The sequence below is a fragment of the Amblyomma americanum genome, chromosome 4 (assembly GCF_052857255.1).
Source record: "Amblyomma americanum isolate KBUSLIRL-KWMA chromosome 4, ASM5285725v1, whole genome shotgun sequence".
Taxonomy (NCBI): Eukaryota; Metazoa; Arthropoda; class Arachnida; order Ixodida; family Ixodidae; genus Amblyomma; species Amblyomma americanum.
In genome coordinates, this window is record NC_135500.1 from 43,079,042 (window position 1) to 43,104,354 (window position 25,313).

Consider the following 25,313-nt stretch of genomic DNA (forward strand, 5'->3'; position numbering starts at 1 on the left):
GAGGCTTCCACCGCGATTAGTAGTATCGCATCCCTGAAGCAGCTTGCAGGTAGCAAAGCTTGGAAAGCACAGTAACAAAGTCTAGTTTGAATGAATAGATGAGCATAATGGCCTTAGACTGTCTGATTTTGTATTTTGGCTATTTTTGGCTGGAATTTGAGAAGTCCACTTACTACGAACATTGGACACAACGAACGCAATCCGCATGACCGTTAGGTTCGTTATAAGTGGGCTCGACTGCATAAAACGCAGCAGAATTATGTGGGGTCGGCAAAGCATAGCATGTACTGTACCTAACACTACAAATAACCACCGAGGAAAGAAGGAAAGCCTTAGAGAAAAATAAGGGACAGCTTCAATAAAACGTCTTTCAGGGCCTGTTCAAGAGGGGACAAGAGTCTTGAGAATGTTTTTTTAATTACCAGTATATCTTCTGAAACTTAGCAAGCACGTATATCATAGAATGCTGATTTCAAATATGCATTTAGATTTAAAATATCTCACCTGGAAGGAAATATATGGCAAAATAAGATACGCAATTAGGCGATTTCTTACCGGCTTTTACGGTAACTTCTCAGTTAAAAAAAAAAGCTTTTTTAAGAATACGCAGATATTTGCAAAGACCCACCCAACATCTTAAAGCTAAGAAAATGCCTAAAAAGCCATTTTGTTGATCACAAGATCATAAACAAATAACAAAGGTGGAAAGAAAAACGGTGTGGTAGTAATTAGCCCACACCAAACCAAACTGCTAAATCTATCAAGTTTAAGAGCAAAAGAAAAGTTTTAGGATGCGCAATGGACCTTTGAATTATCTATATATTCTTAAAAAAACCTTTTTAATTGAGAAATTACCATAAATGCCTGTAAGAAATGACGTAATTAAGATGTTATTTTGCCATATATTTCCTTTCAGATGAGGTATTTGAAATCTGAATACATATTTGAAATAAGCATTCTATGATATACCTGCACGCTAAGTTTCAGCAAGACATGTTGACAAAAAAAGTTTTTTCTGACCCTCGTCTCTCCTAAGGAAGCATGCAGGTCTTAAAACTATTTTTTTTATATATGGTAAGAGTCTTATTGGATCATTCCGTGTTTTTTATGGAGAGTCCAAATATGCAATTACAGTTTGAATAGCACAATTAAAATTTGAGTTATACGCAGTTTTGTTATTTTAATTGGGTTCATATGGACCATTAGCCAAAAATGTTTGTAACTAACTTGAAATATTTACAGAACTGAATCACCCAAGATGCACTTTGTGTGGAGATGCTGTTAAAAACAGCATCGCCTTGCTGCCTCAATGAAAATACATTGGTAAAAAAAATTATGAATACAGTGTACAAAACAAGTTGGCTGGTAATTTAGGAAAGCAGCACATTAAATTTATTGCATAATATAAAAGCCAGTAAAAAAAGTATCACCGTACAGCTCTATCCTTCCTTAATAAATTAATACCAAGCTCATTTCAGTTGTCCAAGGCAAACCAGAGAAAAAGTCCATGAGGTAGATACTATTTGTAAAATCAATAACGGAGATAAAGAGGCTTCAAGTTTGTGTACAATTACTGCGTCACAGGAATTTGAGTCACAGGATAATGCCTGCAGCTTCGGCTTCGCTGATGGGAAGTCACCTCGAGAGGTCTCCAACGAAAGGTGGTGAAACAAGCTTTCAAACGGTTGCCAAATGACGGTGATTGAACAGTGGTTTTGGAATTTCGATTGCTTCAAGTGGAATGTCACTTCGAAGCTTGCACTTCATTTTTCAGCCATGCTACTCTCTGAGAATACACCGTTTTCTTACTTGGGGTCATTCTGAGAGTGGGTATTTTGCAGAGATACAGTTCAAAGTATATTTAATACAAAAAACGGTTTTTCCAACAATTCACTTTTCTGCGATTTTTTTGCGATCTCAAGGCCCGCGTCTCCTCCTCAACAGATATCAAGGGTTCTCTTGAACTGAAGCCCCCTTATAGCAATTTCTATGACCGAGAAAATTTATACAGCTATGACTCACTGTAGCAACTTCAAGACTTGCTGCCACAAAACCACAAGCAACATTCACAGCTTGGTTCACGCTTGGTTCACGGAACAGCTGTAAAAGCTACCGACCTGCGCTGGAAGCTCTGTGGACACAGGTCACAACGGTATGGGCGCTCCTTGGTGTGCCGGAGCTGGTGCCTGCGGATGGCGCTCTCGAAGCGGCTCACAAATGGGCAGTACGGGCACTGCAGCACGCGTTGCAGCTTGCGAACGGTTGAGCGCACGGTCGGTTGGACAGGCAGCTCTGCACACAGCAAGTGCACAGGTGGGGAAAAGCTCTGTGCACATCCTGCTCACACATAAGCACTGCCATCGTTACAGAGGCAGGTTGAAAGCAAGAAGGCAAGAGCAAAAACTTGAGAGAACACTTAAACTCTGCCTTAAAGGGTAGGTGAAGAGGTTTTAGAATTCAATGAGTTTAAAGGGGTAGAATGTGTGAAACTTGGAGGTAACGCATGCGAAGTATTTTTATGCTAGGATTTGAAATGGTGACGTAATCACAGAATAAATCCACGTTGGTGGTCAGGCTTCTCTGCAGTGCGCAGCGATTGGCAGAGGCCGCAACGATGACCTCACATAGTGCGGTGCTGTGTTTCCAGCTAATGAAAAGTTGTTTCAAGGAAGTAAACCAATGGCGCCGACGGTGAAGCCCACAAAGCATAGTTTGGTGGTGCTGGAAGGCTCACTGCACCTTGTAGGCGAAGGTAGCGAACATTTGAAATTTCGGCAACAATGGCATCATCACGAATTTCTATGCACTCCTCTAACATAGTGAGGAGAAGCCTAACTATCGTTGCGGTTTTAATCGGTGATTATGTCACTATTTTAAATCCTGGCGAAAAAATACTTGGCATGGATTAACTTGAAGCTTCATGGAATCATTTCTTGAAGAACCTCAAATTCTCTAAAAACCATTTCAGCTTCCCTTCAAAAGGTATGACGCAATAGCGTTAATGGCTCCCTTCAGCTCAGGCCGCTGAAGGGAGCCATTCATAGATTGCAGGAAGTCCTCATACCACTCCTGGCGCAGTGGTGCAGCAGTTGAAGAACGTGCCACTGCCCTGACAGGTGGCTGTTTCAAGCACAGCTACCGGTGGGGCCTGTGAGACCCAGGTTGCTCTACCTGTGCAACCTCTCGTGATCAATAATTAAACTGCTATCTGCCACGGTGGGTACTTTGCTCACAATCCGGTGAGCAGGTTGTGATGTCATGAGGTAATGTGACCAAGGTGGCAGGTTAACAAATTGGGCACTGAACTGCACTGCTAAATAGGCAGGTCACGGTCACTACACAAAACAGAGAAGTCGACAGAGTTTCTCAAGATTACCTACAGGGACAAGAGGCACTGTGGTAGTTCACCCAACGCGGGGAGGCACAGGAATGCTGGAAAGTGCACACTCCGTATTTGGCTTGGCCATTGCTGGGCAGGAGGAGGTGAGGATTGTCATAAATATAAAGGCTGCTGCAGTTTCCATGCCAGACAAATGCTGAACATTGCATCTCGTTATATTCATCGAAAATGTGAGAAATGTATCAATAAATCAATCTAATCTGTGTACAGAGAACAGCATAGTGGCCGAGCTTCGATTCGGCGACAGAACCATGTTCTTGGCCCAGCATTAGCCTAGCCAGATATGAAGTGTCCACTTTCTGGCATTTCTGCCGTGGATGAAGTGCTCTGTAAAGAAGTTGCATAGACAGTGGCACGCCTTTTCCCTCTAAAAAATGTTTCGAAACTCCATGCAGACATTCACAATCCAGTCAAGAGCACTCGAAGGGCGTGTTGCAGTGTGCACTGGCGATATTTGTCATTGCCCTTGGGGCTTGATCTTGTCTTTAGAGGCACGAGATGCAGAGCACAATTCATACAAAAGTGCCTACACACACTGTAAGATGTTCGAAGCGATCTGCCACCTGTTGTTAGCCAAAACACACACTTTCGAGTGCTCCAGACAGGTGTGTGGAGCACAGTACACACAAGACTACACACGTCTCACTCAGGTATTGCATCCAGAGACATTTGTGAAAAAAGGACAGAGTTGACAGGGGAGAGCACTTCTACACAACAGCCAGAGCTGATGTGCAAGAATTGGCAGGTTAGCAGACAACAGAGCTATGGGCATACTAATCTGCATCACCTTCATAAGCTCAGCCATTCAACTATTCTTTGCACCTGACAGCAAAATGTCACTTTTGCACGCGGTAGCTATGAAAAGAAGAAAAACAGAAAATGCACAAAAATAATTACAACATCAATCAAAATGACTCGAGGCATCTGTCCAATTGGCTAACGTTTCAAGACAAATTTGGAAAGTAACAATGCCGTGATTTGCTTTCCCATGCAAATCACCAGACGGTGTGCAAAGGTGCAGCAAGTGCCAGCGGAGACTGCCCACTCACTGTACAAAATCCTGTTGCAATAAGAGCAACAGCCAGGCAAAACATTAAGAGTGCAAGATTTTGATAATACGGTGGCTGTACAAAAGAAAATAAGCATCCGAGAATAAAAGGCAATGAAATTTTTGACAAAAATAAATAATAATGCACTGTGAGATAAAAAAATCTTCTACAGTAGTAAAAGAATACTAGTGACAAGCTAATTCATGTTGTTCACAGGCAAGAAATAAATTCATGTTGTTCACAGGTAAGAAATAGAATGCATTTTGAGAGTAAGGCTTTTTATACTAGTGAAACAACACACGGCTGTTGCCAAAACATATGAAACATTATGTAGTTGTTACCAGGCGTACAAACTGAGGTAAAAACTGCCAGAATAAATAAATGCTTTTGGAAAGGACCAAGCTATGTGAACGAACAACATGGAAAGACACTTTACAGCAAGAATAAACAGTGCCACAGAGCTGTGCTCTCTTAAATGTCATCTTAGTAACTCAAGACATCAACTAAGTTCTAAATGATTTTTGTCAAGACTCTTTGACAACTACTACATTACATTCATTCAAAACTATGCTGCAGCAGCACACCATGAAATAGACTGCTGGTAAGTTCATCTGCCTTCCGTTAAGCATGATGGGAGCTTCTCTGCTTATATTCAAGAGTAGTAGTAGCTAAAACTGAAGCAAAAGTAGTGAAATTTATGCCCGAAACTATTCCAAAATCCTCCAAAAGCATAAAAAAAAGAGGGGAGCAAGTTTTGGCATGTTTTTATTTTCAGCTACAATAAGATTTTTTCTCATCCTAAGCAGCTTTTCCATGCGACTGAACAGTCTGCTCTGCACTCGTGTTTTTGCTTCCCGTATACAAATAAATGAATCAAAATTTGTGATTAGATTCCTAAGCAATCATGTCTTCTGTTCATCGCTGCATACAACTCCATACCAACAAGCACTACTTCTCTCAGCGTAGGCGAGAAATAGTCGCTGCTTTTGCAACGAGAAGCAAACAAAGAGTGCTGCCATTCAACACCCATTAAACTTTTCCCTCCAGTCCCAGTGGACTGAAGTATGGGAGCAAATAGCTGGACAGTACAGCTACACAAACAATAACACACTTGGAAAGGCTTCATCCTCCAGCTATTCACTGCACAGCAGGGAAATGTTAGGCAATGAACTCGATAAGACCAAGAACTGCAAACAACACTCAATTTTCAAGTTTCTCATTCTTAAAGCAAGAAGTAGGAAAGCACTGTTTTTTTTTTAACATGTCTGAAAAAGTGAACCTAAAGATTAGGCACGGAATAATGTAGGTTGTCTCCATATGACACATTACAAAAGCACCTCGGAACTTCCCCGAGCTCCTCAACAGTCCTCTCTTTAAAAGACTGCGTTGCATGAAGTAAAAGGTGGCAATTTCAACCTGGAAGAAAAGAGAAATTAAATTACTTAAAAGGCAAAATACAATGCTTTGTCTTTGTTGCATGCATTGCCCATGGTAGACAAAATCTTCAGAGTAAGGGATACATTCTACACCACTTGCTAGCCTCCATACCCAAGAGCAGTGTTGAATTCCAAGCCTAACACAGAAGCAGGAACTATCCGACCACAGAAATGTTTTCATTTCTCGACCCAGCTCCTCTCTCCCTTCCCTCAATGTTAATGTACTTCACTCATTGTTTTCAAGGTACATAATGAAGGACGCGGCTTTCAGAAAACATTTTTTTTATTTCTTGATGTATCTACATGCCACTTTTAGACCACATTAGAAATAATTTTGACTACTCTCACAAAATTTCACGCTTATATTTCCTGAAAATTGTTTTCTGATATATATTTTTCCTGTGAATCTTGTAAAAAAGCTCGAGAGTAAAGAAAATGTGACAGCTTCAGACTTAAGAAAGTGTGGCAGAAGGCTGCCTCAACATTCACCGTGTTTCAGCTGACATGCTACAGGTCACGACTTTCTTTAAATTTTGTTTTTGCAAAGCACAAATTTTGGTTTTGAATTCTTGCAATGCAGTGTTCATTGGCATATCTAGAGTGAAGAAAATTTCATACAAAAACTTAAAATGCACAAATTTGAAAAAAAAAAGTATGCCTTGACCAGCACTATGGTCCTAGGAGTGCAACAAAACAAATGGGCTCAAAACAGAACAAGCAATCATGAAGAAATTTGCTCCACAAGGCAGAAAACCGTAATCAAGGCAGCAATCTAGGCAGAAACCAGTAACAGAAAATCTTCTATTGTTTGAGCGTTTACTCTCAATGCACAGCTGCTGCGGTTGATGAAACAATTTTTTTAGAGTATTTCCAGGTCGATTTCAGCAATGAAACTTCGGAAGAGCATAAAAAATTATACATACAAGTGGATATAATTTTCAGGAAAATCAATTTTTGGCCATTTCTGGGGATTTCAAAGCCGCATCCCCCGTTACGAGAATGAGACTTGCGTTGAGCTCTGGACAACAGTGCTTGCTTGGTAGTTAACAGCTCATCGCTATCAAAAAAGCTATCACTCAAGGCAGGTTCCGGAGAGTGGGCAAAAAGGTCGCCAACTTCACACCTACAATCCTGTCCAGGTGTCTTGTGCAACTTGAAACATGTGGGCTTAGCATCATCATGAAGCAGCGAAATATTTGCGACCAGTTTTTCGCAGCTATTTGTTTTTTATAGACCCTTTTATCATAAGTGCCGCCATCTTGGGAAGCTGGCACCCTCTAGTGTCTAATCTGGAAACAACCGCCATGCTGGTATGTGCGATCACATTCGTGGTGCATGCACCGAAGAGGACACAGATGGCACAAATCGGCGATCCAGAGTTCTCCATTTTTTCGCGTTCTAAAATTGTATACTGATAAAATAAGCTTATCAAGCAGCAGTGAGAGATAATTCCGACAAGAAATGGCCAAACACCAGCGGATTATGGCGCTGCAGGTGCTTCCACCATCGTGTAACCCATTAGAGTAACCAGCGAGGAATACTGTTGAAAGCTAATAAAGATAGCCACTTCTTGATGACTGTTTTAAGTGTGATGTTAGACGCAGTTTATTTGTTGAATAGGTCTAGTGTGTATACACTCAGTTTACTGTCCGAAAAGCTAACGGCGATGAATTTGTTTTGTGAAGGCCGACGTGGATATACGACAAGCAAATTTTTTGCCCTTGCTATCACTCTTACAATAGAACATCTTTCGGTCACGAATCGACTGTCGTGCCGAATAACAAAAGTCTAGACCTAGGCGCTAGGCAGCAGATACAAATGTGTTCTTTCAAGTGAGCTCTAGCCCAGTGCTTGTGTGATCTTAACACTGTGGCACAATTTTAAAGTGGCGAAAAAGCACACCGGTATCTTTCATGCAAGCCCTTATTAAGAGCACGATGCCTTCACATATCAAACAAAATGAGGTCATGGCATCTCCCTCCTTTTTTTATTTTCGTCCGCACATAGTCAGTTCTCACGGCATGCCTCCTGCGAATTTTGATCTATGTGAAAGTTAACTTCACGCACGGTGATTGTCTAGCGCATTTGATGTGGACAAATTCCCCTGTGCAAACGAACGACTTTTTTTTTTTTACATATCCGCATGTGCACATATTATTGGCAGTAGAAACGAATGGGGTGGGTGTTCTCGGAAAAAGAAAAGTTATATCACTGCCTTGTGACCAAGTCACCTAGTATTTTTAACAGGGGTGGAGCATGCATGTCCTCTCATACCTTCATAAATTCTACGCGATAAACTTATGTGACTGCATTGAAATAATTTTTTCCCGATCAACCTCTTCCCATAAACTCCTGCTGCCAATAGTACCTTCCGTGCAATTATGTTCTTGACCCTCCGCTCTCACCAACAAAGTGTCCAGAGCACGCATGAGACATGACCGATAAGATGAAACCTGTTTGGTTGATGCTTGCAATCTAAAAATGCCCCTCATCTGCAAAGCAGTGCAAATGAAACAGCCTGCGCCCACACACATGCCACGGCTCTTGATGATCTTTGCACTGTTCTGGAGGTCATCTTTCATGCTTCCGATAGTTGTTGCTACAGCCGACAACAACACAGTGGTAGCCGGACGACCTTAGGTGATACCTAGACGCGAAACGCTTTTCAGCTCCTTCATTGCGCAAAAGACCATGCAGCACACTCGTAAACCGTGCACCACACCCTGCTGCCGGTGCTTACCAGAGAGGAGGAGCAGTACACAAAAGCTTTAGCAGGATAGTTCTGACCGAATCCGTAGCAATCTGAATAACCAAACCACCACATGCCTACTTAGTCACACATCCTTCAACTCTGTGGCAGTTTTTTCTGTAGTGATTTCATTGGCAAACAGCACAAACGGTGCATGGGTTAAAGATTCCCTACCACTTCCCTCTTGATGGCTGACAGTGCACTGCTCCCATACACATCCCTCACGTACCAAAGAATGCTTATTGCCAATGTTCTACTTTTGGTAAAGAGTCCCCCCCCTACTGGTATGACGCTTGATCCCACCTTTTATTTCATCTACTCCTACCTAGTATCAATTCTATCTTAGATGCCTGTGATGCACCACTATGAGTTTCCCAAAGCCTTCCTTTACAACAGATCAACTAAGTACATCTGCAGGAAGTGTACCACATCAGAGAAAAATTACTAAGTGAGCTGGCGTCATGAGGCTTAGGACAGACAATAATGCAGAGGTCATAGTGAGTATGGACTCCATTTCTCCTCAAACTGTACTAAACCTGATGATGCTTATAAATGAAAGTGACAAACACTAATTTACGGTCCCAGCCAGATGCTTAACCTTAGCAGAATGAAGCTAAACTGACAGGCCTAAGGAGGAGAAGGCACTATTTAATTATCACTGGAAACAGTTGCATACCTGGCAGAGTACCCAGATGACAAAGCATGTATCGATATGCATACTCAAGCAGAAGTGTAACGCACATGCACACACAAAGGATTGTTAAAAGTCCTGTTTGGTTTGATTTATAGAGTTTTTAGCATCCCAAAGCAGCCAGAATACAGCTAACACATGCTAACCAATAGGCTCGTTAACTACTACTGAATATTTAACTTTTCAACTACTAGTGTAAGTCTCCTTACTTAATGAGAGGCGTGTAGCCCATCGTAAGTAATATCCTTATCAGTTTCTAGAAATCTGGAAACACAGTTGCCCTCGTCTCAGTGGGTGGTCCAACAAATTTTGGCTATTGGAACGAGTCACGTGCACTGGCTACAAGTTCCTCGAAAGTGCATGGATTTCGGCGCGATGTAGACAAAATTTGTTAAGCCACAGCGCCGACGGCAATTGTGCTTTCGAAATCCTAAAAACCGATATGGATATTACTTATGGTGGGCTACACGCCTCTCAATAAATAAGGAGACTAACAGTAATAGTTAAAAATTAACTACTCAACATTAGTTCACTGGCCTACAAGTTAGAATGTCATAGCTGTATTCTGCTGCACTAGACCGCTGACAATGCTATGCCGAAAAAGGTGCACTTCTAATTCAAAAAGCCTATTTCTAAAAACTTCAGATCATCTTAGGTAAAACACAAGCTATATCCCCTTCAGGCACAGACTAAGAGCCAGTGGGGAGCAAAATGTAGACGCTGTGCCTGAAGGAAATATGTATGTGCATTGACTTTTTTTTTTAGTGCATGATTTCACTAGCAATCCTGAAAGAAGCGGGGTGTATCTGAAGCCTCTCAGATACCTGCAGAAATAAAATAAATACTGCCGCGACTGGGTTTTGCACCCACGGCGGCGCGAACAGATCAGCTTTTCTGGCCACTGCACGAGGGCACTATGCTGTCGCCGCAGCCAACCACGCCTCGTATTACACTGCCACAATCTCGCTCTCTGCATTGCATGCCAACATCTTCATCAACTACCATCTGTGCTCAAAAGTCACGAAAGGAAAGGAAACGCGTATAACTAGCTCCCTGTGTCAATTATGCACCCCCTCAATTGCGCTTTGAGCTATGTGGCGGTAGTGACAGAGAGATGTGGGCTGCTTGCGTTTGCACAGACAGTGCTTTGGCAGATAAGCAACACTGGAGCAATACGCCGCCGGTGTTCACTTGGTTCACTGGCATTGGGAATGTTACAGACTTCGTTGATTTTCAGGAAAGGAAAGGCGCATAACTGGCTGCTTGGGTCAGTGGACATCTCAATTGCACTTTCAGGTATGTGGCTGTGGTGCCCACCAGCAAAAGCCTGCTTTCGCACAATATTTTGCGCTTAGCTGTGCTAAACCATCAGAATTTTTTTTGAAGGAGCCCCCGTAAAACAACTAAACTTTTTAAATTGCTATCCTATGGCTAGAATAAAATCTCACAACAACCGGAATGAATGCGGCGGCGGCACAAAGCGCGCGCCACCACCGCATTCAGTTTAGTCATATATTTTCGAAAGTTTCAATTTCAGTGCCGCATGCATATAGCTTTGCAGGGTTTTGTGATTCTTTATCTTCAACATGACGGAGCCCACGAGGCAAAGAAGCTACGATGCAAAACTGAAGTTGCTGCCGTTGAATTTGTGCCGGAGAACAGGAACCACACAGCAGAGAGACAGTTCGATGTAAGTAAAAAAACTATCCAAGGCTATCCGGCTCTTTTTGATATGGCAACGAAACGAACCCTGAAACTGATCTTCACTCAGAACTTCGCGATTTCATACCGTTTCCCCCTTCCGGCCAAGCAAGGCCATGGAAGCCAAGACTGGTGCCCTTTGCGAACGTTTTCGTCATGCGCATTTCCAGCGTAACCTCCACACCATGGGATGACCACAGTAAATCCCTGCGTGCTGCAGGCCTATTTCGCTTCTCTCTTTTCACGACGTGCGGTGACAACGAACCCGGCCAGCATAATATACAGCGTGCATATGTTCACGAAGAATAACACGCAGTGTCCAAGAAATTTGTTTCTTAAGTAAATACGAAGTTTTGGTGCATCCTTGGTGCAGATTACTTGTGCATTTTGTCATAATGTAGCAGCATGTAGTAGGCTTTGCCTTTTGGCGCAGTTTGGTGCAATTGGTGCAGCAATCACATCACTGGTAATGCCTAATAAGACGTTTGGTCAGTTGCCGTGCTTTTGCTTCTCGCTTCTGAGACGTACTGTTCAAACTTGGCCTCAAATTAAGCACAGTATATAAATGAACAGCCTTAAAAGAAGTTTAAAATGATTGTTTGACTGAAAACACCAGACTGGATGTCTGCACAAGATATCCGGTACTTTTCTTTCAGTCTTTAGTTTTGTCCACATGTAAACTAAGTTTCCTAAAAGGCTTATTTTTCGGTAGATGTCAGGTTTTACCCAAAAACAAAGGGCCCTAACTATACTCCATATTACAATTCGTTTGCAGCACTGTGAAGAGTGTAGCAATCTGACCCAATCAGAATGGCACGCACTGCAAAATGTGTCCTCCTTGCCCCCCATCCTGTGACTGGTGGCTCTATCACTGGGAAGGGAAGAGCACCAGCGTCTAGCTGCTGTGTGCAGGAGACCCGGCCGACTTGGTAGACGCCTTGTTTATGAAAGGCGGCACACCACTTCACAGCAGGCCTCCGCAGTGCTGTGTTCATGAGGATTTTCTCTGCTAATGTAACCAGTGAATGAAATGCTCACGGTACTTTCAAAACACCATCCTTAATTACCATCTCATTCACGACAATAATTGTATAAAAAATAGTCACAACACTGCTCACAATTTCAGGGACTATTTGCTGGCTTCCTTGGCCCAAACTGGACAAGACCTCTAGCTTTCACACTGCTACAAGCAACTTGTGAGAGGGCACAAGGCTGCTTCCCTAACTGCGCAGCCACACAACAATCTTGGGCAAGCCAGGGTGGGCAGGAAGAATAGGGTGGGCAGGAAGAGCATGATAGCTGAGAAAGCAACAAGCGCCACCTTGGCTTCTCTCACAGGTAGCTGATTACAGCAGCCTGCCAGCAAAGTTAAAGCACCAAAGTTTACACTTGTCTGTTGAAATGAGACACCCTGGTGTGAAGCAGCATGCATACAAACAAACAGGGCAGTGTCCAAGAAAAAAACCAGGTAAGCACTTGCCCAGAATACAGGGACTATGAGCGGGTTCCATTAAATGCAACAGGACTCAAGCTGGGGCCTTCCGAGCTTGTGGCATCCTAATTTCTTGCCACCATCTTCACCTGCAAATCATGCTGTTTAACATGTTTCAACATTTACACTGCCTATAGTACTCATCACAAGAGAGGAACCGCACCTGCACCTGCTCTGCTGATTGAGGTTCACAAAGATTAATAGACTGCTTTAGAACAGACTCCCTCCAGTTTCCCTAACTCTCTTGTACTGCACGAAATAAGCAGTAAGCTAAGTACTAAATGCATCAGTAGGACTGAATACTTGTCATGGTGGGTGCTGCAGTATACACAAGGAAGTACTGCTAAGCAGCTGGAAATAGCAGAACACCACAAATTAAGCACTATGCACAAAATATAACTCAACGAAAACTGCACTCACTTTTATTAATATAGTGACATGCCAGATAAGAACACCAGCCTCAAAACAAGCATCTAGTACAATGTTCCCATCAATACTGACAATCTTTCTTCTAAACTAGAACAGCGCCTAAGGTAGTGAAAGTGCAACCCCCGCAAGTTGCCTTTAACCTTTCAACCTCCATACACTTGCAGTAATAAACCACCTTTCGTTTCACAAGAGCTTAGACCTGTCACAAACCTATCTGGCATCAACCCATGCTGCCACAGAGGAAATGTCCCAACTAAACACAAAAAATGTTTAGGGATTCCCAGCAGCAGTAGACAACATACATGAAGGTCACTGGGTGGTAGCCCCGTTTGGCATGCAGACTATCCAACACCATTCTGATGGAGTGGCAATCATGGCCAAGGCGGCGAGCCGAAATATCATTTCTAATTTGCCTCTGAAGCGGAGAGACAACGGTTAACAACAGTTCAGACCAGCTCACATCCATATGTTTGCACAGAATAATGGAGGCTACAGAAATGAAGCAAGGAAATGCAATGAAATACACAACACTTCATAGCACATACAGGCAGATTATAAGCACAGAGTGGCAACACTTCTAAGAATAAGTCTGTAGTCCAGTGGATGAAGAAAAACACACTGATTCTATTTCCATGTCAAAACAGCTTGCTCAATAAAGGTGTCACAAACATGTGAGCAGCCATGACAGATCATACCCTTCTGGATAGCACTGATCCGTTTCCTTTTCCCTCTGCAGACTGTCAACCAGTGTCGAGTGAAACTGGCCACCTACATGGCATGTTACAGAGACGTCACATCAATGGATCTGTATAGGGCACACAAAGTGTAATCAGAATGCTTGCACGAAGTTTTTGGGGTACAGTGAAGTGCTAAGCAGGACCTTCGCTACGATGCATTAGATGTTAATACTGTAACTGAGCAAACCATGCCCTAGTAATCTGCTGTGCCTGCTATTTTGAAATATCCATGAAAATGCAGTGATTTGTACTACTCATGAAAAAAAATCGCTGCGATGAGGCCTCCTTTTCAGCACACTGAGATCAAAAGCACACACACAGCTCCTTCTTTACTAATGGCCTTTGTTTCCTCATTGGTAGAGGGATAGCATTTGTAATATTAAGATTAAGTTCACACAAAATAATCTTTTTTTGCTTTTCTGGGAGGGAGTTAGCTTTCCAGAAACTTTGACACTACGGCTACAACAAGCATGCCACCCACAGAACTAAACAGTTCTTCATTTCCCGTGAGGAAGCATATCTGGTAAATAGGCCTCAGGTTTGATGCAATTCTGGCATTGGACTTGCTAATGTTTGTTCAGTGCACCAAGCAAAAATCTCCACATTCATGAGTGATGACACTGTGGCCACAAATTGATGATTCATATTAGTAGGTCAGATTCTCTGCTTTCACAGAAGAAAGGTGCCATATCGCTAAACATGCCACTGAATCATAACCAGTCTAATGTACACTCTCTTACCTATAAAAAAATTGTGAAGTTTGCACACTCATCTCTTCAAAACTAACCACAAATTGCCATCAGCTAAGTTAGGTCACATATGTAATGCACATATCTGAGTTTGAATGTACTTTCTAATTTTGTGCAAGAATAAAATCCAAAACATACGGAACACAAAATGCATTCAGAAATTGGCCAAGCGCACATGTAGAACACATGTACTGAAAATAAAAATGTCCCCTGTGCACTACAAAATGTGAAGTTTGCAATCAGCAAACAAAAAAGTTATGAAAAGACTTTGCAGAAATGCCCACCAAGTTAAAATTTACCCTTTAGTACCAGTTTTCTATAACCCTCTGCAGTGCAGCGACTACTACTGTGCATGTGACTTCTCAAAATTTTTTTCAAAGCATCAAGAGCTTTTTTCACAAAGCCAGTGATGTCGGCTCATTTGAAATCCCTGCTGTACAGTCTGGTAGGGCCATGTCGTGCATAGAAAAAAGGGTCGCTTTTTTAAAACAAGAAATAAAGATAAAACTTCATGAAGTTCTACAGTGCACCTAGGAAGTGCCGGTTCTGCCGCTCCTAGAGTTGAAGAGGAGTGTCGGTTTGTTGACAAAAGTGGTTCTCGCTTTGAAAACCAGGTGGCACAACTAGGCTGAAGCATCCAATTTAATCCAATCCAGTGTCCCCACGCCTCAGTTTGCATATGCTGAACTAAAAGTGCAGATGTGACAAACAGTGTAATGTCCCACAAAACGCTTGCGTGTAGTGTACATAAGCATGCATACGCTATGCTAAATTGCCTCCTCACTGCTCGTTACGACCTTTGTAGTTTTTTCCTAGAATGTGCTCGTAAAATCTCCCGTAATTTGAGCCCCAACTTTCTGAAGCCTAAATTCAGAGAAAAAAAGTGCGCAAATTACACAAGTAAATATGGCATTCGAACAAAATATCTATTCACTTCAAAGTGAAAATTCACTCTTCGCATATGCCTACTTTTAAGACATAAAAACAGAACAGTTTACAAGTGTATCCTCCCTGAATTCGACCCTGCATACAAGTGCACTGTCACTGCATGAGAATAATTAAATCAGAAAACACTCACTGTGGCTGTGGGGGGTCTGCAGTTATGTAACAGGGTCGCATCATGTGTGTAGTCCTAAGTTTTGCTTCATGACACCAAGATACAGACAAACATTATGCAGGTGGCAAGGGAAAGCTGCACTACGTGTGGTTCTGGTCTGCAAACACGTTGGTGAAAGTATACATGTCACAGAAGTGAGTCATCCCAGGTTGCACACACATTGTTATCAACAGATTTCATGGCTGATGGTACACACAAGATGAATAGCAGCTGCACTGTCCAGGGCTTATCACATTTCGTTCCTTGCCTTCAAAGCAGACCATGTTCTCTCTTCTTTCTTGCTCCTGAAGGGGAAAGAAACCCAAAGGCATATCTGCTTGATAATGACCTGACAAGCGGTCCACATGTGCCATTGTGCCAACAGAATGGCGCTGCTGTTGAACGCTTCTGGTGGAGTAGTTCAGGGGAACTGTGAAGGCTTTGCACCATGCTGGTGCACCAAGTGGCGAGTTAGCTGGTACCTGCAAAGGGATGTTGCAGCAATACAAGGCTGGAATTGGACACTCTGACCAGCAGGGAGTCAGCACAGAAAGCCATGGGACCCCTTAAAATGCACGTGCACGTTCATCTGAGTGAAAAAAATCCTACGCTTTTCACCCACTTTGAAGACGAAGAAGAGACCTATACAGCTGTAGCACAGCCCCTCTTCCATGAAAACAGCCCTCATGATCCAAGTAGATTGCATTATCACAAATGGTATGGCATGGTAACCTCACTGGCTGGGACAGACCTATACAGCTAAACCTCGACGTAATGAGCTTCAATGTAACGAAATCCTCGACGTAACAAGTATTCCAGTTTTCATAACTTCGCTTCCATAGAACACTGTGTATTTTTAGCTTCAGTACAGCAAAGCAGATTCTCCTGCACTTTCAGTGTAACAAAATTTCATTGCTGGCTGGAAACGAACCTGAGGAAAAAAAGTATCGTGGGCGTTAGTGGTTGAGCGGAGTGCTCCCGAAGAGTGCAAGTGCATTGGAGCGAGCGGCATAGTAAGGCGCTGCCCGGCTTTCACATACAGAGCACATAGGCAGGTGCAAAAAAGGGCGCCACCGGCCATGCCATCTGGGGTAGTACAGGCGAGGCTGGCACAAGCGCCTGGGTAACGTTGGCAACCTGCCAGGCCAGCCCGCGGCGCTCGCTATCGCGTTGAAAATCAGTGCCGAATGCGACACACTGCCTATGTTCAAAGCTAGAGCACCGCGTTTCTCGCGTTTGCAGATGTCCAAAGCTTCATAAGAGGACTGGGAACGTCAGTGCCATTGGCACACCAGTCAGCTGTGAAGCCCACCACGTGATTCACACTTGACACCCTCGCTTCTCACTCAGACGACATGCGTATATGCAAAAAGACAAACACTTGCGCTTAAGGCAGGAAAAATGAGGAGCGGAGTGGGCCTGATTTCATTGCGCTGTTTGGTGACTGGAAGACACCTCGCTCTCGCCGGCATGGAGAAAGAAAAGAGTGCAAGGAGAGGGGGTCAGACAGCGTGGCCTGCCGTGAGGCTGCCACAACCAGCCATAAGGTTGCAGCAGTGCCAGCAGCGGAGCACGTCCGTGGTCATGTCGGCAGTGGGCTTGAGCCACTTGCAAGAGATGATGTCAGCAAAACCAAAACTCAAGACGGGTGCGTCGTCCCATCACCCACAAAGTGGTTGGTGCGTAGATATGCTGATAGGGCTCACGAGCTCGCAACCTAAGTAAAGCGCGCATTATTTACTCGCCTAATGAACCAACTCGCATAATGACCCCGCCCCCAGTTTTGTCCGTCAGAATTTACTTTTTTCTCAGCTTTTAGCTTTTTGTAGCTGGTTTCTCAGTTTTTGCACTGTCGTTGCCTGGTTGTGGGAGTGATGCTCACTATTCATAAAAATTATAAAAACAGCCAATTACAAAAAACACCAAAGCACAGCCGAGTCACAAATCTTTTGGTCGCATGATCTTGGCGATGTTGTGATCCCTGCATGTCATGCAAGCTCACCTGCGTTGGAAGTTCTGTGGGCAGAGGTGGCACTTGTGGGGGCGCTCCTTGGTGTGCCGGACTAAGTGCCTGCGGATGGCGCTTGCAAAGCGAGTCACGAAGGGGCAGTACGGGCACTGCACCATGCGACGCAGCTCGACTGGCTCCACAAGTGGCACAGCTGGTGGGACGAGTAGCTCTGCGCACAGGTAGGAGAAAAGCACCAGTTACCTGGATATCAGGCATGCACATCTGACATGAGGATCTTTGACACACACAAAGTAAAAAAAATGATGATTTAGCTAAGCTAAGCTACAGGCAAGAAAAGTGCACTAGCATAACTGCACCTCCATGTTCGACAAGAAGGTGTACCTTCATGTCAATTTCCCTCTCTCCACTTTGCAGCCCGCAACCCGTCACCCTCTCCCACTTGCATTTCCACCCGCCAGCTGGAGGCTTCACCAGGACACACAATGGCTTTTTCAGTGACTCCCCCTTGCCAACTGTGGCAGGTGGAGGAGGCTTCAGCTGAAGACAGAACTGCTTTTTCACTAGCAACACAGCTGGTGCTAGCGCCCTAAAAACAGTGCTGTCCAATTCATACAGGATCATGAACACCATAAAGATATGGCCGAGTTGGTGTTTGTTCATAGCAGACAACAGTGCTGTTTGAAGGTTCAATAAGTCTATTAGCACACTCGAATGTTGATAAAAACGAAACATCATAAAAGCACGCTCCGTCTTGTCTGTGCTGTTCGTTTCAACTTTTGCCAATAGCATGCCAATAGTAAGTATTCTTGAGCCTTCGAGATGCACGGTTGTCCATTTTTGGGCCATTACATGAAATGGCAGTAGTCATGAAGCAAATAAGAACAGGACACATGGCCGCTTGAAATACCAAAGAGCAAAAGCACCTCCAAGTGCTTCACAATCTCACACTGTGTGTCGAGCCTGTGATGCGACCTGCATGATGAGATCCAAGTGCAATACAGCTGTGGATATTTGTGCCTACTACAAACAGGATTGCATGAAAGTGCCATAAGGCTTGTGGGTTTACACCCCGAAGGTGCAAGCAGCATGTGACGGACATCATGGTAGAGGACTCAGAATTTATCTGAACAATGCGAGGTTCTTCAGTGGGAACTGATATCAAGCACAGCACATGTGCACTTGCACATAAACCTTCATTGATATGCAGCCAAAGTGGCCATGACCTAATTTCAAAAACTGATTACTGCAGCCACTGAAATTTCAGCCATTAACACACACATTCACGCTCAACACACAACCTATTTAAAAAAAACTCACTCCATTTTCCGATTGGTGAAAGCGCAGAGACACGCAGTGCGTTTTATATACAATACAGAAATACTGACTCACTGTCTGCTCTAATGGTAGCCAATCAAATACAGCCCCTCCACATCAGACGAACAATTTCTCGATTGATCTTTCTTCATTTACTGGTAAATAAAAAATTTGGAATTTCACCAGAACCTTACACCACGGACTTGTAACTCGGAAAACCAGACACAAACATAATTACACTTTTGTCCCTTACTTTGCATGGACTAAACAATATAAATATTCATATTTCCCACGTACTAGAACTGGCTGGAATTCATTACCTCATAACCTCGAGGGTTGTTCGAAAATGAAAATTTTGAAAATGCAGTTCAAAACATTCCGTAAATACTGTTTTTCTATTTCATGTTTCTGGCGATCTGTTAATTTCCAGTTTTATATTGTAACCAGTGTGTCTTGTTAGTTATTGTACCGAATTGTATTATTTGGCGTTACGATTACTGTCTTCCTAGTTTTTGTCCATCCTGCCTGGACCACATAAGGTCTATAGTACTGTGTAAATAAATAAAACGGTTGATGCACAGCTATGTGTTTACATCTACAACTACAGTGACAAGCAATGAAGGGCAAGAGACGACACATGCAAGGACTGTGCTTTCCTGCCCCAAGTCTGTCCAAGTCAAGCATGAGCATTTCTCCTCAAGGCCATTTCATTCAAGTGTCCTGTAGCCTGTTGGCATAGAACCTCTTTCAACTATAGCTGTTGCATGCCTAGAACTTAATTCTTCATTACAGTGGCTAAATGGGCACATAATCTGAGTCCTTCCCGGTAAGCACTGCTTCTATTAATGCAAATCATAGTTTAAATGGCCAACTTTTACCAAGCAAGATATCTGGAAAGTATTGTATTTGCACAAATATAATGCAATGGGGGAGTTGGACCTTTAGGAGAAGGAAAATAAATGATCATAACATCAACTCACACTATGCAGGGTAACTAAACGTGAGGGCTATGCATAAAAATGACATCGCCTTCAATCTTGTCAATGTCATTTTCTTGAGAGGGAACAATGAAAAACTATGGACACAGTTAAGTCACCTTAACAATGGAATGCGATAGCATGAGATTTCACATTTCTCGCAGCTTCTGTTAAAACTTTTGTGTCTATTTGCATCAGTTTCTTAGAAATTTTCGGTCCATCAAGTACATTAATCGCACTGCTAACTGCAGTAGCAGGTATCCGCTTTGCTGCGAGTGCCGACATTTGCATACATCATATTTTTTTCCTAATTTTTCATTTCCATTTTCCATCTAGGTCGTTGACTAGAAACTGGGTTGCTCACAACCCGATGAGCAGGTTGGATGTCACAAGGTAGCGTAATTTCTTTTGACCAATCATTAATGTAATTGCCACTTGCCACGATGGAGGGTTGCTCACAATCCGGCGGCCAGGTTGCCACGGGGGGTAGGTTGCGATGACGTCACAAGGTCACACGACCTCTCGTTGCCAATTAGTCAATTTCGTCTCAGACATTGCCAAGGTTTTGGTGCGACGACAACTCTAATGCAATTGCATTAATAAAAGCGCACGACACAGCCAAGCGCAGCAAAGCATGCTGTGCATTAACACACGTGGCCTCACACGCCACCATGCCACCGTGCTACCGCATCTCTGCTTACATAAAAACTGGCTTCTCCGAGCAGCTCACAAGTCTAATGCTTGAGCTTAGGCAAAGAGTAGCGAACAAAAATTTCACCCTATAACAAACTAAACTTAACGCCAGATATTCTGATAATGACAATCCATGGGAAAACAACTCATGTTACATTCAGGCAAATACGGCATGTGTACCAAAGCAGTTAGAAGTGCTGGAAATACAACTTGATTTATATAGGAATTCTGCTTGCAAGGATATCTTTTTCTTTCTCACCGTCACATTTTTCGCTATGCATGGCTTCAGCTAATTTCCGATTGTTTTGCAAAAGGAACGAAGCAATGCACACTAAAAGGAAAGGCTGCAATATTATTTGTCCTCCGCCCGTTTCCTGGAGCACAATGAGGTCTTGGAGCTGCTGAAATACACTTCAGCATTGCAAGGCTAAGAACTTGAGATGGCATTCAACCAGAAGAGTTTTATGGACTCTTACACCAAAAAGACAGAAAGAAGCATATTTCACAAAAACAGCAAAGAAAAACAAAAGCGCTGCCAAGTCAGGAGATATGATATGTGTGACTTCTATATAGCAGTTTTGAAATGATACGACAGACAAAAGCAAAAACTGCAGAGGCTTCTGTGTACTTCTTGTATGCTTCTTGGGAGGAGAAGAGTCTCCTGCCTGTGCTTGGCTGCAGACGGCAAAAAGCTCTGCAAGAAAAAAATAATGACAATAAAACTACACATTTCAATAGCTAAAGTCAGGCACAGTAACAAACTAAAAGCTATGTCAGTTACTAGCTTTGACAGTCAAGGACTGGATGGGTTCCAATAAAGGAGTGCAAAAACGCCAAATTTTTCGGACTGTGTTATTCATCTAGAATGATGTGTATAACATAAGTAAATATTGATCACCAAGTGGAATTCATCAGCACTCAATAAATAATTTGGAATTTATTTTTTTTCCTATGTCATTTTAATTAATTGAAACACTTACACTGAACTGCTCCAGAAGTCAGAATGGCACCAAGAGAACAAGAAGCTATTAAGCTGGAAGCTTGGACATTTAATGTATCATTATTGCTATGTTGCAAAAGACGAGGATGAGAAGCCATGTCTGCATACTCGTCTCGTAGTCGTCTTTTGCACTGTAACGATAAAGAGCTACTATACTGCAGTTTTTCTATGCCTCAGATGATTTAGTGCTCACTTGTGATGTCGCAACCGTCTTTAGACTGCTGAAGCAGAAACTGCATAGAAGAATAAATTCAGTTAGAAGTTAGGTACCTAACATAGGCTATTTTTTCAGTGGTGGTTCACGATTACTTTAAGCATCATTTGAAAGCAGATATACACTAGGAAAATTTTGGCATCTCTACCACTTTTAGTGAATTCAGCTTACAGCAAAGCATTGCTAACCGTTTCATGGCACTTCCTTGTAAAGGCACTTCCTTGTAAAAGACATTGTTCAGCTAGCTGGCTGAGCATCTCTTTATACCTTCAAGCACAGCATTTTGAAGATCTGTACTCGGCCAAGAGATCTGAACTCGGCCCGCTACTTTTCCTAATATACGTTAATGATCACAAGTGCCCTCTAATATATGTATGTTTGCTGACGACTGTGTAATTTATCGTGCAGTTACTAAACCCGCCAACCAAGCATCTCTTCAAAGTGATCCTAATGCTGTCCAGAACTGGTGTAACCAATAGCTAATGGAACTCAACTCTCATAAGTGCAAGCTTTTATCTGTCTACCGCCGTCGTAATCCTCTTATTCGTTCCTGCGTAATCTCGGATGTGTCCATAGAACCAGTTCAGTCCCACAAGCATTTAGGCGTAACACTTTCAAGTGATCTTTCCTGGAGTTTTTATGTCACTAATACAATATCATCAGCCAATAGAACATTAAGATTCTTAAAACATCATCTACATCACGCTCCTCAACATGTTAAGTTACTAGACTATAAGTCGTTCGTCAGGTGAAAGTTTGAATTTGCATCACCAGTTTGGAATCCTCATCAAGCTTATCTCATTTTCTTGAGTCCGTTCAAAACCGCGCGGCCAGGTTTACTCACGCATCCTATGCTTATGACATTAGCGTTTCTGCCTTGAAAACTGCATCCAGTTTGCCGTCCTTATCACTCCGTCATCGCACTTCCAGCATATTTTGATTTCACAAAATCTTCAATAGCCCCATGCGCACCACTCCTTACATTCTTCCTTCCCCAGCATGCATATCACTCCGCACCAGTCATCATTTTCATGTGGCCCGTCCACTCTCGCGCATTGTCACCTTTGCCAATGCCTTTTTTCCCCGCACATCTACAGACTGGAACGGCCTTCCAAGCGACATTGCCACCAGCATCTGCTCGTCAAAGTTCAATGAAAATGTAACAAATTATGTACAGCTGTAAGAATGCTTTCTTTATTAGTTTCCACCCCTTACGTTAAAACCCCAATCATGGGGCCTTTAAAGAAATAAAAACGAAATGAAATGATATGAACATTGAAGTGGTAAAACTGACAAGCTTAGCTTAGTTAGGAAGCCAAACTAAATAGCTGCAAGTTAACTTAAAATGCTAAAATGTGTTGCATTTGCCGAGAAATTCCAAACAAATCAGATACCAACTGGCAGTAAGCCTTCCTATAACTGCCCACTGTCCTTTGCACAACCACAATCCGCCATGCCACTAGCCCAAGCTGCTGTAATAGTGAATTCCAATTCGTAGCCACAACACAAGCTGGTGGCTGAGTGGTTATGGCGCTCGGCTGCTGGCCCGAAAGACGCGGGTTCGATCCCGGCTGTAGCGGTCGAATTTCGATGGAGGCGAAATTCTAGAGGCCCGTGTACTGTGCGATGTCAGTGCACATTAAAGAACCCCAGGTGGTCGAAATTTCCGGAGGCCTTCACTACGGCATCTCTCATAGCCCGAGTCGCTTTGGGACGTTAAACCCCCATAAACCAAACCAAACCAAACCAGAACACAAGCAATGTTATCAGGCTGAGCAGACAAGATTCTGCCTGGAAAACCAGATGGAGGCAGGGAGCCTGCCAGAGGAAAAATGCTTGCTACCATGCCCGCATTTAGAATTCACTGAAGGGGCACAGTTCCAATGGCAGCAGTTCTGGTTACCTCTTGCAGACTGTGGCACTATAGACTGCCTGCCAGTTGAAAAGGCTGCACCTACACCGCACCATGTCCAAGATAAAGCATCATACAACACACACTATGTGCAGAACAACTTGTGAAACCAAAAAATGCATGCATAGTATCTGCATTTGTGCTAGCTGGTTAGTTTTACACAAAACAGCATAAAGTGCATATATGGTACAGTTTAAGAACTGCAGATAGTATGCAACACCTGCTGTGAATTTCACTGTTCAAGAAGCACTACTTACTTTTAAACACCTGTGGCCAGTTTTCTGAATGTTGCACAAGCATGTGGTGTAAAGGAGTTTAAGAATGAATGAGAGAAACTGCTGTTAAAGCTTTCGAGCAGCCCAAACCAGTTGAACTGGCCAACAGAGGTGACGAGGGAACAGTTTTCACATATCTGCATGTTTTGGACAAGCCAATGTACATTTCTACCAAGAGATGATGCAATGCATATCCATCTTGTTTTGTTTCACACAATACCGCAAACTGGTATGCAAAAAAGAAGCACCCCAAAAAAAGTTAGTTTAGTTTATGGGGTTTAGCGTCTTGATATGCCTCAGGCTATGAGAAACATCGTATTCGTGCACAGACATCGTGCAGTCCAAAAGCCTCTAGCAGTTCGCCTCCATAGAAATGTGACCACCGCAACCAGGATTAAACCCTCATTTTTCGGGTCAGCAATTGAACACTATAACCAGTGAGCCACCGTGGCGGCCCAAAAAAGAAGAGCGAAACATTTCCTGCATTGAACGAGAAGGCCACTGATCACATTTTTGCACGGCAGTGCACACATGCAAGCACAGACAAATCTCCAAGGCTACAAGTGCCAATCAATCACTAAAATGCTGCCGGACATAGTGAAAACACAGTATGCCTACATCTCTACATGCACACATTAAAGAACAAAAATGACGCACTGATAATGACACATTCCCCCATGATCACGGAGCATAGTTAGCCCACTTTTTGGACATGACGTAAGTAACAGTTTAATGAAACTGTTACATATTTGTGGTTCGGGAAACATCATCATCATCATCAGCCTGACTAAGCCCACTGCAGGGCAAAGGCTTCTCCCATGTCTCTCCAACTGACCCTGTCCTTTGCCAGCTGTGGCTAACATATCCCCGTAAACTTCTTAATTTCATTTGCCCACTTAACTTTATGCTGCCCCCATGCTACGCTTGCCTTCTCTTGGAATCCACTCCGTTACCCTTAAGGACCAGCAGTTATCTTGCCTTCGCATTGCATGCCCTGCCCAAGCACATTTCTTCCTCTTGATAGGTGCAACATTAAGAGACTGGAAGCGGTCAGAGTGGGTGAGGGAACAAACGTGGGTTAAAGACATCCAAAAGATGTAGCCCTTTGTAAATGTCAGTTTGCTCACAGTGTATACGATGACAAACTTGTTGTCTTTTGGCCTCCAACTCTCGCAGAACCTTTATTTTACAGATGCTGTACAAGAAAATCTAAAGTTATGATTTCTGTAGCCTGATTGTATAAGCTTTCTGAACACAATAGGGCAACTGTTCTGGCAACAGACAAATTACTACACTCTGTTTCATACATCAGGTGCAACGCTGTAAAAAGTACGGTAGTAGACCGGATGGGAAAAAAAAAGGAAGGTGTGTTAGTATGCGCTTGTTCTGTGCCGGAGTGGTGTATGGCATGATAAAGCGACAGCATG

General features: G+C 43.1%; 1 protein-coding gene across 2 annotated transcripts in view; it reads right to left on the reverse strand.

Moving 5' to 3' along the window:
* LOC144127911 (zinc finger protein 784-like) overlaps positions 1–20,974 on the reverse strand; it is a 31,795-nt gene extending 10,821 nt beyond the window's left edge. The window contains exons 1-2 of one of the 2 annotated variants that reach the window (XM_077660897.1): positions 17,532–20,264; positions 2,118–2,292 (exon numbers count right to left, since the gene is read on the reverse strand). In XM_077660897.1, coding sequence (XP_077517023.1) covers positions 2,145–2,292; positions 17,532–17,656 — 273 coding nt within the window. In that variant the 5' untranslated portion in view covers positions 17,657–20,264 and the 3' untranslated portion in view covers positions 2,118–2,144. Of the gene's footprint in view, positions 1–2,117; positions 2,293–12,085; positions 16,012–17,531 lie in introns of those variants that run through there. The other variant, XM_077660898.1, reaches the window with a different exon arrangement.
* Between the last annotated feature and the right edge of the window lie 4,339 nt (positions 20,975–25,313).